At 40.9% G+C, this 20859-nt stretch overlaps 1 protein-coding gene across 1 annotated transcript; it reads left to right on the top strand.

The window, feature by feature from the left end:
* Positions 1–1131: 1131 nt before the first annotated feature.
* Positions 1132–19778, top strand: LOC126188893 (synaptic vesicle membrane protein VAT-1 homolog). The gene is made up of 7 exons (XM_049930581.1): positions 1132–1180; positions 4181–4255; positions 5949–6140; positions 6220–6430; positions 16238–16489; positions 19178–19422; positions 19498–19778. The coding sequence occupies exons 1-7, from the start codon at positions 1157–1159 to the stop codon at positions 19564–19566; spliced, it is 1068 nt and encodes a 355-aa protein (XP_049786538.1). The 5' UTR covers positions 1132–1156; the 3' UTR covers positions 19567–19778.
* Positions 19779–20859: the final 1081 nt, after the last annotated feature.

Here is a 20859-nt window from a genome sequence, read left to right as displayed (position 1 = left end):
CAGTTGTGCCCATACTATCAACCCCGATTACACGCAGATTCACGATCAGCCGACCAAAGCATCCTGACTCCCAGGTGCTAAAAAAATCCCCAGCAGCAAAAGGGGTAGTTTGAAGTAATTTTCTTGCGTGTCTTTACAGCCATATTGCCCTTCGAGGGCAATACAGTATATTTGTATTTTCTGTTCTCTAACGCAAACTAGGTCGAATGGCAGATTGAGCCCATACATTGTTTTCGTATCCATACTTTGAGTATATTTTTACTATGATGCAGAGTGTGTGTGGGGGGGAGGGGATATTCTAAGAGGTAACACCATTACATGTAGAAATTTTCGCATTGCTATATAAGGTCATGATACGCTGACAAATCGTAATATAAAGCCATTTCCGTGTAGTGTGGCTGGGCAGATTTGGTTTGTCAGTGCACAGTGGAATGAAATTGGGTTAATTGCATGTAAAATAGTTAGTTTCAAATATCACAGCCAGACTCAGAAAAAATTACTCTTGCGGGAAATGTAACCCAACTATTGGTCAGAGCGTAGGAGTGTAATAGAAGACATAACTATGCTTTTAGTACGAGTGTATATTTCGCAAAAGCACACCACTTAATCAGCGAAGCTGAAGACTACATACAGGTTGAAATGTTACGTAGCGAACGCAGACTTGGATTAGTACATCACCAGTAGTGTTCCGTTATATCTGCCAGCTTCGCATTTACATTTTGTCTTGGTTTCGGAACTTTCTCCTTCGCAATTTCCCAGTACTTAATATTCTAACAACTGATGCATATTGGCTGCTTCCTACTTTTATGCGTGTCCGTGGTCATTAAAATCGAACAAATCACTGAATTTGTTGTAAAAGTTCACGCATAAACATTAAAGTGAAAAAATTAAACCAATGCTGCTGTAACAGATCAGTTTTTGAATGTATAGATGTAAAACTTACTTAACTGACACGCAACACTCGCGGTATATACACTTACTAAATAGTGAAACTTTACTTAATCTTCATTCTCGTGATAATTTTGTTCGTTAACTAGATCTCTACGTGCCTAATGAATCTAAAATACTCTGGAGTGGCCTGAGATTTGTTTTGTGCAACGCTCATTAACGAAGTTTTTTTCTAACAGGTGCTTCTTACGCAGTGGATTCCACTCCCATGCAGTACACAGCACCGACCGTGGTAAGATAAGTGTGGTTCCTGTGATCATCAGATGTAGTCTCCAGCACTAAGACTTGTTAGATATAGCTCTTCAAGATACTTCATTCTGTACCAGACTTATCGTGGAATAACTGTAGAAACCAAAGAGGTGACAATTATTGAACTGTATCAAAAAAACGTAAATTAGTTAGAAACGATGGTGTGTGCGTGTTCACACACTTTATTCAACATGTAAACGTCACTACAGGTATTCGAATATAGATTGACATGTTTGATATGCCTGTCATCATTGGCGATAATATGGGGCAGACGAAGAGCGAAATTCTGCATGATCCCTGAAGTGTCAAAACATAGATGCTGTTGATGACCTCTTGAACGGCTGTTTTCAGCTCAGCAATGGTTTTGGGGTTATTGATGTACACCTAGTTTTTAACATAGCCCCACAACCAGGAGACAGTGTTGGCCAACAGAGGCCCATGCTAGAAGCCTCTAGGTCCCCAGAGCCGGAATGCGGTTCCCAAGGTGTTCCTTCAGGAAATCACTCTCCTGCTTCGATGGCGTCGAGCTCCGTCTTGCATGAACCACATATTGTCGAAATCAGGGTCACTTTGGATAACGGGGATGAAATCATCTTCCAAAACCTTCACGCACCGTTCGGTAGTCACCGTGCCATCAAGTAATATCGCACCGATTACTCCGTGACTGAACATTGCACGCCACACAGTCACCCGTTGAGGGTTAGGAGACGTCTCGATCGCGAAATGTGGATTCTCAGTCCCCCAAATGTGACAATTTCGCTTTATCAGGAACCCATCCAAATGAAAGTGGGCTTCGTCGCTAAGCCAAACCATACTAATTCCCGTCATGCCCCGCGGCAAACCGTGCAGTTTGAAAGTCCTAACGTAAACCGTTCAGAAGTCACGATTTTATTTCTTACAACTCAAAAATTGTCACCACGTACGTACATTTTAACCTACTTACCGTATTCATCTCCTGGTCTCTCTAAAACTTCTACCTCTCCCATTTCTTACAGTACCAAATTACCAACGCTTTGATATCTCAGAATGTGTCCTACCAACCGATCCCAAGTTGTCTCAAAATTTCTCATTTCGTTACAGTACCTGTTCATCAATTTCGCTATCTCGCATTCTTCTACAGTACCGCTTTCCAGAAGCTTCTATTCTCCCCCATACAGAGCTACATTCCCAACACTTAAATTTATGTTCAATGTTAACAACTAATTTTTCAGAAATGCTTGTAGTACCGTAGCCAGCCAATTTTTTTATCCTCTCTACCTCGGCCATCATCAGTTATTTTGACGCCCAAATAGCAAAACTCATCTAACAATCTGAAACAACAAATGTAACAGTTGTCTGTTGCGTGGTAAACAGCTAAAATTGAACCTCTGTACAAAATTCGTTGTTGAGAGTTGAAGCTAGAGATACTGGACGTAGACTCTCATCTGTGACATAATGTGGCCTCAAGTAAAACGTAAGCAAGCTAAGAGGAAATATAATATTGACATTACTGATTTTCTTCTGTACGTTCTGCAGCGTAGGCCTTCGTAACAGCCTGCAGCGTAGCAGCAACGCATTTGAGTGCATATTGTGATCATCCAACGTATAACTGTCAGAAATGCAACCAGTGGGCTATTACATAACATAGCTATTGTGACTTTAGTAGCGAAGAAGTACCATTTCGCTGTTATCCATTAATCCTCAGAATGTATTTGCTGTGTTTCAGCAGTATTTCTTGTAGAATTTGAAGACATAGATCGTGCGCTAACATGTTGAGTATTTCAAAGCGTTTATGAAATAACGCACTATATTAAGATAGTCAGTTTTAGAAACTGAATATTTCATGGCGCAGCACTGCGCAGCCAGGTTCAGCGTTCTTAGTATGTATGAAAATCGATGTAAAAATTTTTCCACTTCTGTGAGCAAAAGAGCATAAGTACACTTACTCTCCAGCAATCCTCTTTGCAATTAGCACATTCCATCAAAAAAGTTGCATCCAGTGAGATCTGTAAACCTGTAACTTGCAGTTGCGATAACCTCTGCAAATAACTAAAAGTATTGCAGCAGGTATCCTGATATGATCTTAGGATATTTGAAAAACGGAGAAACGAATATTTGAGAAACACCATCCAGTGTTGACAGACAAGACACGTGTTAAGACATCGGGTATAACTTACCCGGTACTGAAGTAAAAAGGTAAATAGTAGAAATAATAAGGGAGTGGTATTGTGACCCGTAGGTAGCCTCCCAAAATAGCCCCCTGGAAGGAAATGACAGCGTAATGAACGCTGTGATTCCAGATCCCAACAACGCATGCAGTGGATCGAGGAAACATAATTGGAGAGCAGGCATTGGATTCTCAATTCGGAAGAACGGCCGCTCAAACTCCCGCCTGGCCATATACTTGGTTTTCTGTTTTCCTCTATCTCTAAATAAAAACGCCGTAGCGGTTTCTTTGAAAGGGACATGAACAGGTTCGGTTCCCCCCAGAATGAATTGAATTCAGACTTCTCGTAGACTGGCCGTTAAACTCTAATCTTGCTTTTTACAACCATCTCTAAATCCTCAAGTTTGTTTTATAATTACCTATCTCTTCTAACTTCACGAATTAATCGTGTCAATAACGAAAATTAATGTACTGAACGTTACTGGAATGACCAGTTATAAATATCAGTAACAATTTCCTTCCCGTAAAACCCGGCAGTTTAAAAGCCGTAAACACAATAAAGATCATGCTAAACGGGAAGGATAGAATTAGTTAGAATCCATAAACCTTTTTATATGAAGCATCAACTAAAGTTTGAAAGTATTAGGTTGTACTGTTGTCACACATTTAGATATACAGCTGAAATTGCCAGGAAGTGGTTTGCAAAATATGTGTAGTCCTTGTGTGATGAATATCTACATTGTACAAAAATAAAAATATTTCTTTGATATAAGTACGGCTTAAGGCCATGAAGACAAATTTTATTTGCCGAAGTAGAAAGATTTCTTTTACTTTTAGACCCCTGGACCCAGCACCGGCTTTTCATCGACAACGGTTGTTCTGTACGGGCATGGTGACTTCGATAAAGTCGCAGTGAGTACTTCTGACAGATCTTACTTTCTTCACATCTTCGATAATTCTGATGACTCGCATGTAAGGGTATACTATAACCTAGTAGTTTAGTGCTAATAGCTACACGTTGAGGAACACCAGAGGTGAAACAGCAGTTCCTCGACGTACACGGTACACGTTACTGTCGTACAGGGTGCAGTTTTTTTGTTACTGCACTCTTTAGTTCCATTCATAGCTCTCGAAAGTGGGAATGATTTACTCGCAGTCGCACATGTCCTTATTTCGTTTTAGCTTGTACATCTGAAACAGACATCTACGCTTGCTGAACATATATATTTTCAACATTTCGCGGCCCTGTCAGCAACTGTATAAATATTAATTTTAATAACCAACAGCCTCAGTTGCACTGTTTACCTAGAATTTACCTAGGTTTCAGACTGGATAACCCAATAATCAGAATAAAACTGCAGTTTGTCCATTGTAGACAGTGCAACTGAGGCTGTTGGTTATTAAAATTGCTGAACATTGGTATGGTATCTTTATGCACAGCTCTTCAGTTTCTCACTGTTGTAAATTTGACTTGCATGCAGTTTGAATTATTGCCTGTTTACTCCACCTCTGTCAGTACAGATTTTCTTACGACTAATTTTCACGGGCCGATGCCACTGTATCCGCTCACAAATCCAGCTTCTTACACCTGATTGACGAAATATTTTCCTATGCCGTTCTCAATAAATTCGGTTACCACGTTGCACTTCTTAGACAGAAACCTAAGAGCCCCATAGATTGTGTCCCTATAGCTTTCTTTTTAGAGCAATGGCACCATTGTTCAGGTTTTGAGGAATTGTCCTTCCCTGCACACTGGCTGGTGGTCGTAACGAAATATCTTACTGCTTCATGTGTTGATCTTAGGATATGTCATTGTGTTAACTTTCCCCAAGCTTGATTTTTGTCCGTTGTAAACGTAATACGATCCGAATGAAATAACCGCATGGACAATTTTAACTGGTTGTGTGTCAGAACTCGAAATTCCAATTTTTTCCATATTCGTGTTCAAACAAATCGCGAATTGGAACAATTTTATTTTGGGACTGTTCCATTGGTCCATGTTTGCATACAAAACAATAATTTGGGAAATGTGGGCCCGCCTTGATGCAGAACACTTTATTTATTTATTTCTCAGACAACAAATATCGCCATCAGTGGCTTCTTTACTATGTCACAGCAAGGTTTTAAGACCTTTGTCGCTGTTTGCTGCAAACAGTGATAAAAATATTAAAACTGTTGTGACTTACAGCTAATAAGAATTAAAAGAACCCACTGATGATGGCGGTATTTGTTGCTGAAACTAGTCTTGGAAAAAATAACAAAAGTGCTTGTGTATTAGGGTGGACCTTCAATTCCCGTGTTGCCGCATATTGGAGGTAATTCAGGAACTGGCGGTGTATTTCCGTTGCACTTTCCTATCTGAAGCCTTAGAAAATTACTTCCATGGCTCCAATTCATTAACTGTAAACATTTTGACTGCTAGTTCCCATGGATTGTGTCGGACATGAAATGTATGCCATTCTAACGTCTCGTCCATTTAGGTTGTAGACGTCACGTTCATTTTGACTACTGTAGTTTCAGATACTAGCGTCAACAACATTAATAACCCGGTTGATATGTGCAAATAACTTATCATTGACAAATCATTGTCTTAATGTGCTTCCAGGTTGAAGACACTCCAGCGCCTACAAAGCTTGAGGACGACCACATCGAATTAGCAGCTTTTTACCATGGACTGAATTTCACGGATAATTATTTACGTTTGGGCATAATTAGAAACAAAGACTTTCCCGTTGTTATGGGAAGCGAATGTACTGGTATTATTGCGCGTATAGGAGCCAACGTCCATGATCTGCTGGTAGGAAACGAAGTGGTCCCTGTGTTTGGAAAATAAAAGCATTGACAGAAGTGAAGATTGATGTGTTCTTTCGTTCCAGGAGGGAGACAGGGTTCTTTGCTTGCGAATGCATGCTGGCCTGTTCCAGCGCAGCCTCCACATACCGCGGAAATACTGTTACAGGCTGGACGACCACATCAGCCTACGCAACGGCCTCGCCTTAGGCCTCAACTTCGTGGTAGCTCACACTTGTCTGTTCGAACTGGGCCGACTGAAGCCGGGCCAGGTAGTCTTCATGACGTCCGTCGGAGGTAAGTTCACGTAAGGCCCCTACAAATGCACAAATTTATAGGCCGACCGACCAATCTCGTGGTAATCTACTCATCCATTACAGCGCCGCCCTATTGTTGTGATTAATCTTAAGTTAATTACGTTGTTTGTTCCGCTTGGTTTTACACAGCAGTAAAAACGAGGGCTTCCCTTGGCTGTTTTAGAGGCAATAAGGCAAAAAAACCAGAGTAAAAGCTATGAGCAAAGAAGTGGCTAAAGTAAGCACAAAAATTAACCCACTTTTGTTACTCAAGCAGCTGGGATCCGGTTTTCGTAGTTCTTGAAGAAAGTATGAATCATGCATTGCGGAACTGCTGAAAATCGTCAAACCAACGAAAAAGAATAGTCAGAAGCATCTCTAAGCTGAGAGGAAAGGCTGCCAGGTACTTTGATTTCTAGCGACTGCCAGAAGTTAAGAGGACCTCAGATTCATTGCAGTAGTATCCCCACAATAGTCAGCTAGAATGATTCCTCCAACCTGTGTTCAGACTCCATGAGCAGCCTGCAGGCTATCGACCGTGCTACTGTCGTTACCCTTCTGTCTCTGCTACCCATGACCTTCTCTCTGCCCTTGAGTGTGCCCTCTGTTCAGTCGCCTTTATCTGGGTCCCAAGTCACGTGGGCATCCCAGGGAATGATCTGGCTGATAGTTTGGCTAGAGAAGCTGATACTTACCTCCCATTTCCTTTCATGATTCCAGCTGCGGATATGCGGATCACCGTCAGATCTCTTTGCCCGAAAGCGGAATGCCATCTGGAGCGCTACTGGTCACACTAATAAACTCCGCACAATCAAGGAGTCTACCGCAGTTTGTCGCTCTTCCTTCAGCTCCTCTCGCAAGGAATCTATTGTTTTATGCTGTTTACGCCTTAAGCGCTGCTCACACTCGGCTCGCCCATTGTTTCATCCTACGTATCGACCCACTCCCACAATGTGTTTGTGAAGCCAGACTGACGATATCTCACATTGGTGGAATGTCCCCTACTTTCGGCTCTTCGTGATAAGTATAGTCTTCTCAATTCGTTAAATTTAATATTAGCAGGCGATCCACGTATGGTTGAACTGGTCCTGAGTTTCATCCGTGAAAGTGGTTTTTATTTCCAGGTATAAGATTCTACTTTATTCTTGAAGCAGTCTTCTCGGTCTGTGGCCCCATGACCGCCCCCCTTTTTCTCCAGCTTTTAGGTTTGGTCTCGCCTTTTATGCCTTTACTGTGTGTGTTCAGTGATCATTATTTTATAATTTGACTCATCTGACTGGATCCGACCACTTCTAGATGACCCTCTATATTCTGTGACTCATTTCGGAATCACGGGACTGACAACCTCGCCGTATGGTTCCATAACCCCTCTCAGTTAATAGATTCTTCAAACATACAACATGGTTTATAGTTAACTCATGAAATGTTGTTGTTGTCTTCAGTCCTGAGACTGGTTTGATGCAGCTCTCCATGCTACTCTATCCTGTGCAAGCTTCATCTCCCAGTACTTACTGCAACCTACATCCTTCTGAATCTGCTTAGTGTATTCATCTCTTGGTCTCCCTCTACGATTTTTTACCCTCCACGCTGCCCTTCAATACTAGTATGGTGATCCCACGCTAAATTTGAGATCCCTTGATGCCTCAGGACATGTCCTACCAACCGGTCCCTTCTTCTTGTCAAGTTGCGCCACAAACTCCTCTTCTCCCCAATTCTATTCAGTACCTCCTCATTAATTATGTGATCTACCCACCTAATCTTCAGCATTCTTCTGTAGTACCACATTTCGAAAACTTCTATTCTCTTCTTGTCCAAACTATTTATCGTCCTTGTTTCGCTTCCATACATGGCTACACCCAATACAAATACTTTCAGAAACGACTTCCTGACGACTTCCTGACACTTAAATCTATACTCGATGTTAACAAATTTCTCTTCAGAAACGCTTTCCTTGACAATGCCAGTCTACATTTTATATCCTCTCTACTTCGACCATCATCAGTTATTTTGCTCCCCAAATAGCAAAACTCCTTTACTACTTCAAGTGTTTCATTTCCTAATCTAATTCCCTCAGCATCACCCGATTTGACTACATTCCATTATCCTCGTTTTGCTTCTGTTGATGTTCATCTTATATCCCCCTTTCAAGACACTGTCCATTCCGTTCAACTGCTCTTCCAAGTCCTTTGCTGTCTGACAGAATTACAATATCATCGGCGAACCTCAACCTTTATTTCTTCTCCATGGATTTTAATACCTACTCCGATTTTATCTTTTGTTTCCTTTACTGTTTCCTCAATATACAGATTGAATAACATCGGGGAGAGGCTACAACCCTGTCTCACTCCCTTCCCAACCACTGCTTCCCTTTCATGCCCCTCGACTCTTATAACTGCCATCTGGTTTCTGTACAAATTGTAAATAGCCTTTCGCTCCCTGTATTTCCCCCTGCCACCTTTAGAATTGGAAGGAGTATTCCAGTCAACATTGTCAAAAGCTTTCTCTAAGTCTACAAATGCTAGAAATGTAGGTTTGCCTTTCCTTAATCTATTTTCTAAGATAAGTCGTAGGGTCAGTATTGCCTCACGTGTTCAAACATTTCTGCGGAATCCAAACTGATCTTCGCCAAGGTCGGCTTCTACCAGTTTTTCCATTCGTCTGTAAAGAATTCGCGTTAGTGTTTTGCTGCTGTGACTTATTAAACTGATTGTTCTGTAATTTTCACATCTGTCGATACCTGCTTTCTTTGGGATTGGAATTATTATATTCTTCTTGAAGTCCGAGGGTATTTTGCCTGTCTCATACATCGTGCTGACCAGATGGTAGTTTAGTCTGGACTGGCTCTCCCAAGGCTGTCAGTAGTTCTAATGGAATGTTGTCTATTCCCGGGGCCTTGTTTCGACTCAGGTCTTTCAGTGCCCTGTCAAACTCTTCACGCAGTATCGTATCTCCCATTTCATCTACATTCTCCTCCATTTCCAAAATATTGTCCTCAAGTACATCGCCCTTGTATAGACCCTCTATATACTCCCTCCACCTTTCTGCTTTCCCTTCTTTGCTTACAACTGGGTTTCCATCTGAGCTCTTGATGTTCATACAAGTGGTTCTCTTTTCTCCAAAGGTCTCCTTAATTTTCCTGTAGGCAGTATCTATCTTACCCCTAGTGAGATAAGCATCTACATCCTTACATTTGTCTTCTAGCCATCCCTGCTTAGCCATTTTGCACTTCCTGTCGATCTTATTTTTGAGACGTTTGTATTCCTTTTTGCCTGCTTCATTTACTGCGTTTTTATACTTTCTCCTTTCATCAGTTAAATTCAATATTTCTTCTGTTACCCAAGGATTTCTACTAGCCCTAGTCTTTTTACCTACTTGATCCTCTGCTGCCTTCACTACTTCATCCCTCAGAACTACCCATTCTTCTTCTACTGTATTTCTTTCCCCCATTCATGTCAATTGTTCCCTTATGCTCTCCCTGAAACTCTGTACAACCTCTGGTTCTTTCAGTTTATCCAGGTCCCATCTCCTTAAATTCCCACCTTTTTGCAGATTCTTCAGTTTTAATATACAGTTCATAACCAATAGATTGTCAGTCAACATCTGCCCCTGGAAATGAAACCTTCTGGTATCTCAAGGCCTCTTCCATGTATACATCCTTCTTCTATGATTCTTGAACCAAGTGTTAGCTATGATTAAGTTACGATTTGTGCAAAATTCTACCAGGCGGCTTCCTCTTTAATTTCTTACCCCCATTCCATATTCACCTACATTTCCTTCTTTCTTTTCCTACTTTCGAATTCGTCACCCATGACTATTAAATTTTCGTCTCCCTTCACTATCTGAATAATTTCCTTTATCTCATGATACATTTCATCAACTTCATCTGCAAAGCTAGTTGGCATTTAAAATTGTACTACTGTAGTAGGCATGGGCTTCGTGTCTATCTTGGCCACAATAATGCGTTTACTATGCTGTTTGTAGTAGCCTACCCGCACTCCTATTTTTTTATTCATTATTAAACCTACTCCTGCATTACCCCTATTTGATTTTGTATTTATAACCCTGTATTCACCTGACCAAAAGTCTTGTTCCTCCTGCCACCGAACTTCACTAATTCCTACTATACCTAACTTCAACCTATCCATTTCCCTTTTTAAATTTTCGAACCTACCTGCCCGATTAAGAGATCTGACATTCCAGGCTCCGATCCGTAGAACACCATTCTTCTTTCTCCTGATAGCGACGGCCTCCTGAGTAGTCCCCGCCCGGAGATCCGAATGGGGGACTATTTTACCTCAGGAATATTTTACGCAAGAGGACGCTATCATCATTTAACCATACAGTAAATCTGCATGCCCTCGGGAAAAATTACGGCTGTAGTTTCCCCTTGCTTTCAGCCGTTCGCAGTACCAGCACAGCAAGGCCGTTTTGGTTAGTGTTGCAAGGCCAGATGAGTCAATCATCCAGACTGTTGCCCCTGCAGCTACTGAAAAGGCTGCTGCCCCTCTTCAGGAACCACACGTTTATCTGGCCTCTCAACAGATACCCCTCCGTTGTGGTTGCACCTACTCATGAAATACCTCACGCTAAAGCAAAATAAAGAAAACAAATTTTCATGTAAAAGTTATTAATGTAAGTTCAGGAAACTCAATCCACATTCGAACAAGAAAGACTACACATGGTGGTGGCGCACATCATGTAATGAGTACAACTGACATGTAAGAAATGAAACCTTGAGCAATTGCAATCACTGTAACTAAAAAAACATTGGTCTTCATAGCAGGAGGCTTGGACATACGCTGGACATTAACACTAATAACAATGAAGCATGTATATTTTACGAATGAATGTCCATTGAATGTCGATATTCCGATTTTTACGTTTCATTTGATATAAGTATACGAAATCATCTAAAAACAGAAGTAGGACGTCATGCTTTTATTCTCAAAGTGCCACACGAAACCATTATGGATTCAATAAAAAAAATAAGTGCTTCACTCTTTGCTATACACCTCGCCCGATGTCGTACAAATATCATGTATATTGGAACAGCATTGAACACCTTCAGCTTTAGTCGGGAGGTTGGTGTGACAGCGCTAAGCAAGACATAATTCATTAGGCAGAGTGGTGATGGAGCAAACTGTCGAGTGATCCCACTCGCCCGACATCCCGACAAGGAATGTTTGTCAAAACGTTTACACACTTAAGTTGTCGGTTTGTCGGTACACTCAGGGCCTGTAACGTCGATGTATCCGATTTATAATCTAATAGATGGTATTAAGACCTTCGTAGTCTATTTTACCACACAATTTTAATCCGTAATATTCTGAACACACTGTATCACGTTGAGCTAATGCAATAGCTAGGTGACCCTCAGGTGCTAAGGTGCTCTGTATGTGACCCGCGCCGCCTAATACTTCTGATTACGAGAGGTAGTGTCCCCTCATAAGGTCAGCGTAGTCGGTTGTCACTCTTACTGTGGAATCATTAGAAATTACTGATTATAACATTTTTGTCGTTGAACTGTGTTGGACGGAAATTGCATTCGTAAAAATTACAAAAAATTAAGTACAAAATTTTTGGAAGTTCTAGAGTATTTTTATAGCCAGTTCGGAATTGGCTCACAGTTAAAATTTGGTATGAACATGTAATCTGACAAATAAGCCCCCATTCATAAGGCGAGTGGTCCAGGGTAGAAATTTGAGCCAAATTTTTTATTGACCTAGTAAGTTCCTTAGGGAATCTATCTTCAAGATTAATCCATATAAAGTGTGCCATAAATATTAAAATATGTCGAAAACGCGATTTTCTGCATGGGGTCTGGTGCATCTGTGCCCTCGAATACAACCGATATAATAAGTTACCGACGGAACACTGTTAGTTTCTGACAGCATCAGAGGGCATTAGTACCAACTAAAATACTATCCTCAACAAGACTTCTCTTCGGAAAGATTCGTTTATGCTGAACAGTCTAAAAGCACGTGCTTGTCTCGGATCTTTGTCATTTTGGTTGTCTTTTATACGAAGTAAAACGTGCTTGAAAATAAGTGTTATACGGATGGGAAAGGTTCGGAAAGTAACAATGGTGCAATAAACGCTTATACTGGTAAGTGGAAACCACTTAAGCGATATAATTTCGTCAACATGAATGTTCAGATACCTGGGAAAAGGCCAAGTACTCCGTGCTGGCAGTGCCGATTCAAAGTTCGTTCAATTTCACTATTTTTAACAAAAGTTTAAACTTTAAAAGTCTTCTTCAAAACATTTTTCAAGTTGGCAGGAATCATAATTCGTAAAATAAGAGTACACATGCAATTACATTTTGTCTTTTCATAACTTGAGTCGCCGTTTGTCCTACAGCAGTACGAAGGATTTCAGCTGTATACTTTAATTTCGAGTTTTGGTGGGCGTTCTTATAACTTTTTGTCGAAAAAATGGACTTCTTTCAAAGAGCCGCCATTTTTTAAATATTCTTATGTACTAACATATTGTCAGTTTCAAGTCAATTTCTGAAACTTTGTGCTCAGTTGAAAATCGCGGCACTCCGTGAGGCCTTTCGTCAGTGGAGTGCAGTGTCCTCTGGGTGCGAGTTTGCTACTTACAAAAATTCGTAATACACTCGTAAGGGCGTAGAGTAAAGGTGTAGTCCGTTTTGTAATTTAACGGAAAAAATTATGAACATCCGTTGCAAAATCCAGCGTCACCCAGGTCTACCCCAAGAAGTTACTCTCCCGTGTATACAATCTGGAATGAAAAATTCGGTAATTAGTGATATGTAAATTTACTGTCGTTGAATCTGTGTGTTAACTATCTTTCGATTTAGATTTGATTTTGTCATTAAAAGGTTGTAAATTAAAATATTTTAAGCTACAGTCCATACCTGAAGCGATCGTTGAGCGCGCTGGTTTCCGTGCCGTATCTTTAGGACATTGTTCTATCTCGCTAGAAGAAGTGATTCTTCACTTCTGTTCACTCAGAAAAAATCACCTACAGCTAAATTATCAGGTTACTGGAGAGTATCAGAGGGAAACACACCGATAAATTAACCCGGTCAGAAGCGCAATCATAAATATTCACAACCACCAAAAGCTGTAAGGAGCAGGGTGCACAAACTCGTCCCCTGTGAAACTCTAGAGTGAGTCTGGCCTGCAAGTCCATATAGTCTCTCTACGCACTCTCCTGTAAGTGTTAAGACTGTCAAATTTTCCAAAAGTACGAGATCTGTATTCTCGGAAGTATGTAATGATAGTCAAGCGAATCGGTGTGAACTTTTCATTGCCTTTCTTCCTGAAGGACGTCCTTTTTAAATACAGTTGGAGGATGGAGTGCTGTGTTTGTGGTAGACTGAATTGGGATACTAAAACTGATACGTAAAATTCACTTAGTACCAGCAAGTGTAATTACTTAACAATTCCGACGGCACCTATTGGTAACTTTTGTTTTCGTAAAAAGTTGTTTGCGAGCCGTGAAAGACTGGAAGGAACCACATTATCGCAGTTTTAAAACAGTAAAGAGGACTTGGTCGGAGCAAAAACAAGAAACAGTTCAAGAATACAATAGTTGTTTTGAAGAAGTCTATTGACAATAGTATTTGCCTTCCTCGTATGAATTTGTATTTCAGACCTGCTATGACGCAAAAATTGAGCTTTTCAAGCAAGAAACCTGGGAGGAGCCTACGTTGGAAATTCGCATAGGTATTTTCTCGTGTAGTTTCCAGATGTCACAACCATGAGTGCCGTTACTGTAGCGCGCAAGTAAGTGTAAATGTCGTAGCTGGCTTATTAAATAGTTGAGAGTAATACTCGCCAGAGCAAATAGTTCTTCTGTCAAGTAACAATCTGTCCGAAAAAAGTATTAAGTTTTCCATATCTCTCTTAAGAGACCATATCACGGGAACAGATGCTCCTTAGTTCACTACGTTTACACTAAAGAGAGATTGAACAGACATGTCAAGGTAACGAGAAAATAATTCTCGTTACCTTCGGAAAGCACTATTCATTTCAACAGCACAATATGAGATCAGTACAATACCGACCATTGCTACAAAGAAAGCAGCCACTAACTTTTGCAACACGTCACCTTTTGGTGATACGTGTCTACTTCCCCCAATGTCCCAGCCATTTTTAACCCTCTCGAAAAACAGGAATTCTCTAGCTTTCCAAAATAAGTCGGTGTCTCGACGATGGTTTCCTGACGTGAGTTTTTCTGCAAGCAATTTATTTTTGAACAAGAAAGCCAGATCAGGCGCTGGTTGGCGTGGAAAGCAGTTCGTAAAGCAGATGATGCAGTTTTCCGGTGACTGCTTCATATGAATGTGCTGGCAAGTTCTTGTGGCTGAAACAGCGTTTTCTCCTCCAAATGGAACAGTGTCCTCTCAATTTTCTTTTCGGAACTGTCCAGTACCCCCACTGGATAATAGTCCAGTGATCGTTTTTCCTTTCTCTGAGGGTTTTAAATAGGAAGCCTTTTCTGTCCAAAAAGTATACATAACCTTCACTGGTCGATGGCCGATAGGAGACAGCCTTATATTTACCAGATTCACTGGAAGCAGCTCATGGTTCAGATTTTTTTCTCGGTTCTCTGGCTATAATTAGAACTCAGGTCTCCAGTCCTCAGATATCAACTTTTCAAGCTGAAAGCCACAACTGCTTGCTGTCCGTCGTCAGTCAACGGGACACCATTGGGACTGGTATTTTGTCGCCAACTAATAGCAGAAAATACTAGTTACGAATCGCTTCGACGCGTTTGGCGGCCTCTCCCGCTGCACGCTCTTTCGTTCTGCAGGAAACGAGAATCATACTGTGAACATCTTTACCGATTTCTTTGGTAACCATGTTTGTCGAGCGTTCTGTGCTATCTTCATCATAAAGTAACGTTCGACAATGTTTAAGTTCGTTGAATCAAAATTTCTTATCGACAACAAAGGATCACTATAAACACTAAATTTTACTTTCCTCTCATCAGATATTTCCTTGCGTTCACTGGTCATCGGGGCTCAGTTAGAAGCGGCACTCATCACTGCAGACAATTCTGCTCCAGAGCTGAGATTCCAGGGCGAAGAAGTGCCTGAAGACGCTTCGAACGTCGATGGAACATCAAGCAAATTGCCGTTGGCCATAGTGCCCGACAACTAGGAGTGATAGGCTGGGATGCCAATTCTTCTCATAGTAGGACCGTTTTGATTGTTATTCGTGGCACCCTTACAGCACAGTGGTAGTCCGATGTATTCTACGCCCCATTTAGTTGTCCTTCATGGTCAGTCACCCTGAACTTACATTTCAGCAGGATAATGGCCGCCCGCACACGGCGAGAGTTTCTAGTGCTTATATTCGTGCTTGTCATACCCTAACTTGATTGCAACGTCGCCGGAGCTCTCCCCAATTGAAAAGCTTCGGAGCGTTGTGGGCAGCGCCCTCCAATCAGCTCGGGAATAGTGACGATCTAACCCACCATTTGGACAGAATTGGGCAAGATATTCCGTAGGAAGACATTTAACAAGTGTATCAATCAATACGGAGCCGAATAACTACTTGCATAAGGGCCAAATGTGGGCCAACGCGTTGCTCAATTTGTGAAATTCTCTGTCTTGAATAAATCGTCCAGTTCTTCAGAAACATCATTTGTTCGTGCATGAACATCACATCGACCTATTTCCGACGCATTTGTATCATTATTAAGATAATTCCTACGTGGTGTCATTTTTTGTTTTGTCTCACTATGCGTAATAGACTAAGGAATTTCTAAACTATAGAAATAAACTTCGACTCGTACTTTCTTGTACAAACAGTTCTCTTATTTCTCGTTCCAGGTGGTGTTGGCACGTCCGTGGTCCAGCTCGCTCGTACAGTCCCAAACGTGACTGTTATGGGGACCGCTTCAGAGTCAAAGCATGAGAGTCTGCTGTCCCTGGGGATCAACCACGTCTTCCGCTTCGGCCAGAGTTTCATGATGAAGATACTCTTCCCGAGAGGCGCAGATATTGTCATAAACAGCAAAGGTGGCTCAGATATCGAAGAGTGCCTCTATTTGCTTAAACCTTTTGGAAGACTGATTAACATTGGTGGGTGACCAACATTATTTCTACCTTGCTAAATGATGAACCTATAACAGAAGGTAAAGGTCAGACGCACAAGGGTTGTTCGTCTGGTAAAGGCAAGAAAAAATTGTTTCGTAAACAACTAACTTCTCGATATATTCTCCATAAAGGTATATGCACATCTTCCAGCGATCCTCCAACTTTTTCTTCCCATCGGAAAAATAGTCTGTCAAACTGCAAAATACTCGTTGACTGAAACTATCACTTCATTAGATGCCAAAGTATCAAGTTAGGGAACAGAAAGCAGCCACCTGGAGTTCAGTCTGGTGAACAGGGTGGATGAGGAACTAATTCAAAGCCCAATTCATGCTCTTCTGCCATTGATATCACCGATGCATGGGATGGTGCATTATCCTAGTGAAAGAGCACTTCTTTACATGCCAACCTTGGTCTCTTTCAACCAACACACGTTTCAGACGATCCGGAAATGAAGCACAATAGTCCAGTTATGGTTGTGCCTTTTTCCAAGCAATCTGAGGATTATTCTTTACGATTCCCCAAAAAATTTGGCCATCCCCTTATCAACTGACAAAATGGTCTTCGCCTCCTTCGGTGCTCTTCACAGGACTTTAATTGTATTGAGTGTCGTTGTTTTGAGTGCTGTTTTGAGTCTGGTGTGTGTAACGGACAGAGATTTCATCATGTCACAAACTGGCGCTAGAAGTCTTGTAGATTGCTATTAGACAACGCCAGACTAAAACCTCTGACTGACACTGCATCCCAGGGTGGCGTGGGTGATTTTCTGCCGTTCCTCTCTGGACTTCGCGCTATAGATTAGTTACAGCAACCATCTGGCACATCGCCAGACATTTTGTTGAAATGTTATACCGGATGCGTTTCTGGTTTACTGTGAGCAATCGTGGTGCCAACCATGCACACAGCTTCTTCATAGCCATTCCTCCGTGCAGGATTTACGCACTCGCTCATTTCAAATGTTTACTCTCAGCAATCTCATGAATTTTCATTCGGCGGTCTTGCACTATCATGGATTCTGACCGTGATTACCTTTACGGTGACCTCAATTAAACGGCCAAAGCACGGTTTGTATTCGGTGCTTGTCCGACCACGTTCCAATTCATTAATCCAAAAGTAAATATTCTTCCATGATGATGCAGAGTCTGCGTAAGCGCCACCCAATTTTGCTTAGATTTGTGCGGTAGTGCAACCCTTCAAATGAGAATATATAACAGCATATTCAATTGCCGTCGACACACAGATCAGTACTCTGTACATTCTTGAAATTCTTTATATTACGATACTTCAAATAATCAAGCTGCCTTTAATGAAAGCGCAAGAAAAATGTTATTTCTTTATGGAAATTTACTGCTCATCAAACCACCCAAGCAGGCATTTCTCACTAAAACCGGTTAGAACCTAATTTTCCTCTTTTCAGTAGCGGAAGTCATGTTCTAAATGTGGTAACAGATTGAAAAATGTTCCAAAACAGGCCACCATACTTCAGAAAAAGCTACTTTTGTCATAGCGTACTGCTTATTGTTCCTGTACCTTACTCAAGCCCCTCCAGAAAATTTATCAATCTCCGCAAAAACAGAAGTACGGTTAGAACACAATCCCCTCAGTAGAACTGACTGTCATGTCAGTGAGCCTTTAATACAAATTTTAAAATCTGACCTAGCGGTCGTACTTTATTTCTAAATAGGAAAGATGAAGTAAAAGCTGAGTTACTTGGCATCAGCTAAAATACGTCCTTAAGGTTATCTAACTGGTAATTGTTAAATATCAAGGAAATGTTTCCACCACTTTTGTTACGTTGTGCCAAACATCAACAGGAACTTCTGTTTTCATTCAGTTGTTAAAACCACGCTAATTGTGGTCATGTGTCAACGTTTCCAACTGCTATTGTTGTCTTCAAAAACTGAACCTCTGATTCACTAGACATGGTCGTATTGCGTTTCTCAGACCTGTAAATTGACACAGGCAGTTCAGCATAGACTAAGAACGACGGTACAACGCAACTTTCACGAGTGGAAGAATCAATAAGGGACAGAAAGTCACTTAGACATTCTGCGGATGGAGACAGACTGACTTTGTACCCATTTACTCGCAAAGTCAACTTATGAGTGTTTTCCTGTTGGGAGCGCAAAGGGAACAATCATCCTTTATCTAACGTTGCCTTTGAAGAAATGTATCTGCTTCATGTCGAAGCACCTGCAACGGCACTCTGTAGACTGGGGTGTTACACATCTCAGGAAATTGAGTTGTATTTGTTCATGCCGAAAACCAACTGAGAAACACTTACGCAATATGTTTACATCGCTATCTTCCTCGGCGGCAGTTAAAATCAATTATTGCAGAAAGCTTAGGCCGGAGAAACCAATAATTCACTTGTACAACTATTTGCTAAGAATATTTCTCAGTACTGAATGTCCTTGAATGATTGACCTAAGATGTTTGGTCAGTTATCTGAAGGATTCTCACTCATTACTCATCCCTTGCTACTGTACGGATGAGCTTGTTGTTTAGAAAGACAAATAAGGTAAGCTATTTTAAAGTTAAATCTAATGAGTATTTGCACACTATACTGCCTAATTTAGCTTCAGTACAGCCATACTTGTTAAATTATTTGAGCAGAATGTGTGTTCATACCATCTCAAATTTATTAAAAATATGTAAGTATTGCAATTGTTTCAGGCTCAAACAACTCTGTGAAAAGTGCAATAAATATTCCATTGCCGCTACAGAAACCGAAATGGGATGGCAAAAATATAAGGTCTGCGAGTATCGTTGGTAGGAATTACCTAATGAGTGGGCTGGATATTGGATACCACTTGGAAAATAATCGGCCCAAAGTGCAAGCTATATTGAGTCACGTATTTGATCTAGTAGGCAGTCAGGAAATAAAGCCCATTATTCACACCATTTTACCTATGGAAAGGGTGAGCTTCCTTCAGTTTTTTACCCGTGAAAATATATGTGCTGAATATTCCCATAAACTTCTGTTATCGTTACAGGCTGCAGAAGGCTTGAAACTACTGTGCAAGAGAGAGAACTTCGGGAAGGTAATCTTACACAAAATTTAAGTGTGATCAGTTACGTGCAGCGGAGGAATGGCTCAAGATCAGTTCTTCAGACCCTAGAGGGATACAGCTAGTAAATCCTAGACAAGAGGAAACAGCGCAAAAACAACGAAACTGGCTGTGCTCTACAATAACACTGAAGTTTGTGTTTTAATTACGTCGTTGAGTTTTGAAATCTTCATAGCGACTTCGCTCAAATTTTATTGTACACTGTGACATACCGTTCAAAGAATTTTATTACTTACGAAACGATGTTTTAAAGCATGCAATAAATTTCACGCAATCCTTAGTCTTGTATATTACTTATTCCTTCATCTGAAAATAGGAACACTATTTTCGCGATATTCTTCAATCGAATAACATTATTACGGATGTAATACAAAATCAGAATGAAATTGAAACTCCTCAAGAATCTGAGTTCCACTTTGAACTATTGATTATAATATTGAGAGTTGGCAAATACTCTTAGGATGTAAAGGTTGGCTACAGCATGCATACACAAGCTCTGGAATCTAAGATATTGTTGTCGCGCTTCGCGGCGCACGGATTAACTAGTGGTAGTTTGGAAGCCAATGTAAGAGCCCGCCTGCTGTGGTGCGCACGTGTGTTGGGCGAGGGGTCGTCACCGAGCTGCCGTACTGCTATGTCCGCCGGCAGCGACACAGGATTTGTTTAGTTGATTTTTTGTAATTTGCAGCGTGCTTATTAATTTAAAGGGTTTGTGTATTTGCGTAGCAGCAGACGTTAATTTTGATAATGAGAGGAGTTGAATTGTTAAGGGAAAAAATTATTAGGTGAACAGACTAAGTATTGATTTTTGTCATTGATTTCTTTTGTAGTTGTCAGGGAATTGTTTCACTATGCATTTAACTGTCATTTCAGTCCGTCTCAAGAGTTTAATTAGTAATATTGCTTTAATGCTACTGGAGGCAGATTTACTTACGAAGCAATTGTTCAAAGAGCTTCTAGCGTTTTGTTAATCGAATGAGAGAGAATCGCTTTCAGAATAGTTTTTTTTAAAAAAAGAGAATTGGATTTGACCAAACCCTTTCTCTTGAATTATATGTAGTTGTAGTAAGCAGAAGCCGCAGCAGCAGGGGCCGCCATACAGAACATCAATTGCACTCAGTATGAATAATAGGTTTTTACGTTTTTGTTAAATAATGGAATGCAGCAGATCAAGCAGTGGCAGCAGAAAGACGAAGTTATTTGTTGTGCACAGGACCAATTTAAAAAAAATAAAGTTTAGGCGATCTCTCTAATAGTAAAGTTAACAAGGGTACAAGCACGAGATTT

This window comes from Schistocerca cancellata, chromosome 5 (assembly GCF_023864275.1).
Source record: "Schistocerca cancellata isolate TAMUIC-IGC-003103 chromosome 5, iqSchCanc2.1, whole genome shotgun sequence".
Classification (NCBI taxonomy): domain Eukaryota; kingdom Metazoa; phylum Arthropoda; class Insecta; order Orthoptera; family Acrididae; genus Schistocerca; species Schistocerca cancellata.
The sequence above is the reverse complement of the archived record's forward strand: the minus strand, read 5'-3'. Positions and strand labels throughout refer to the sequence as shown.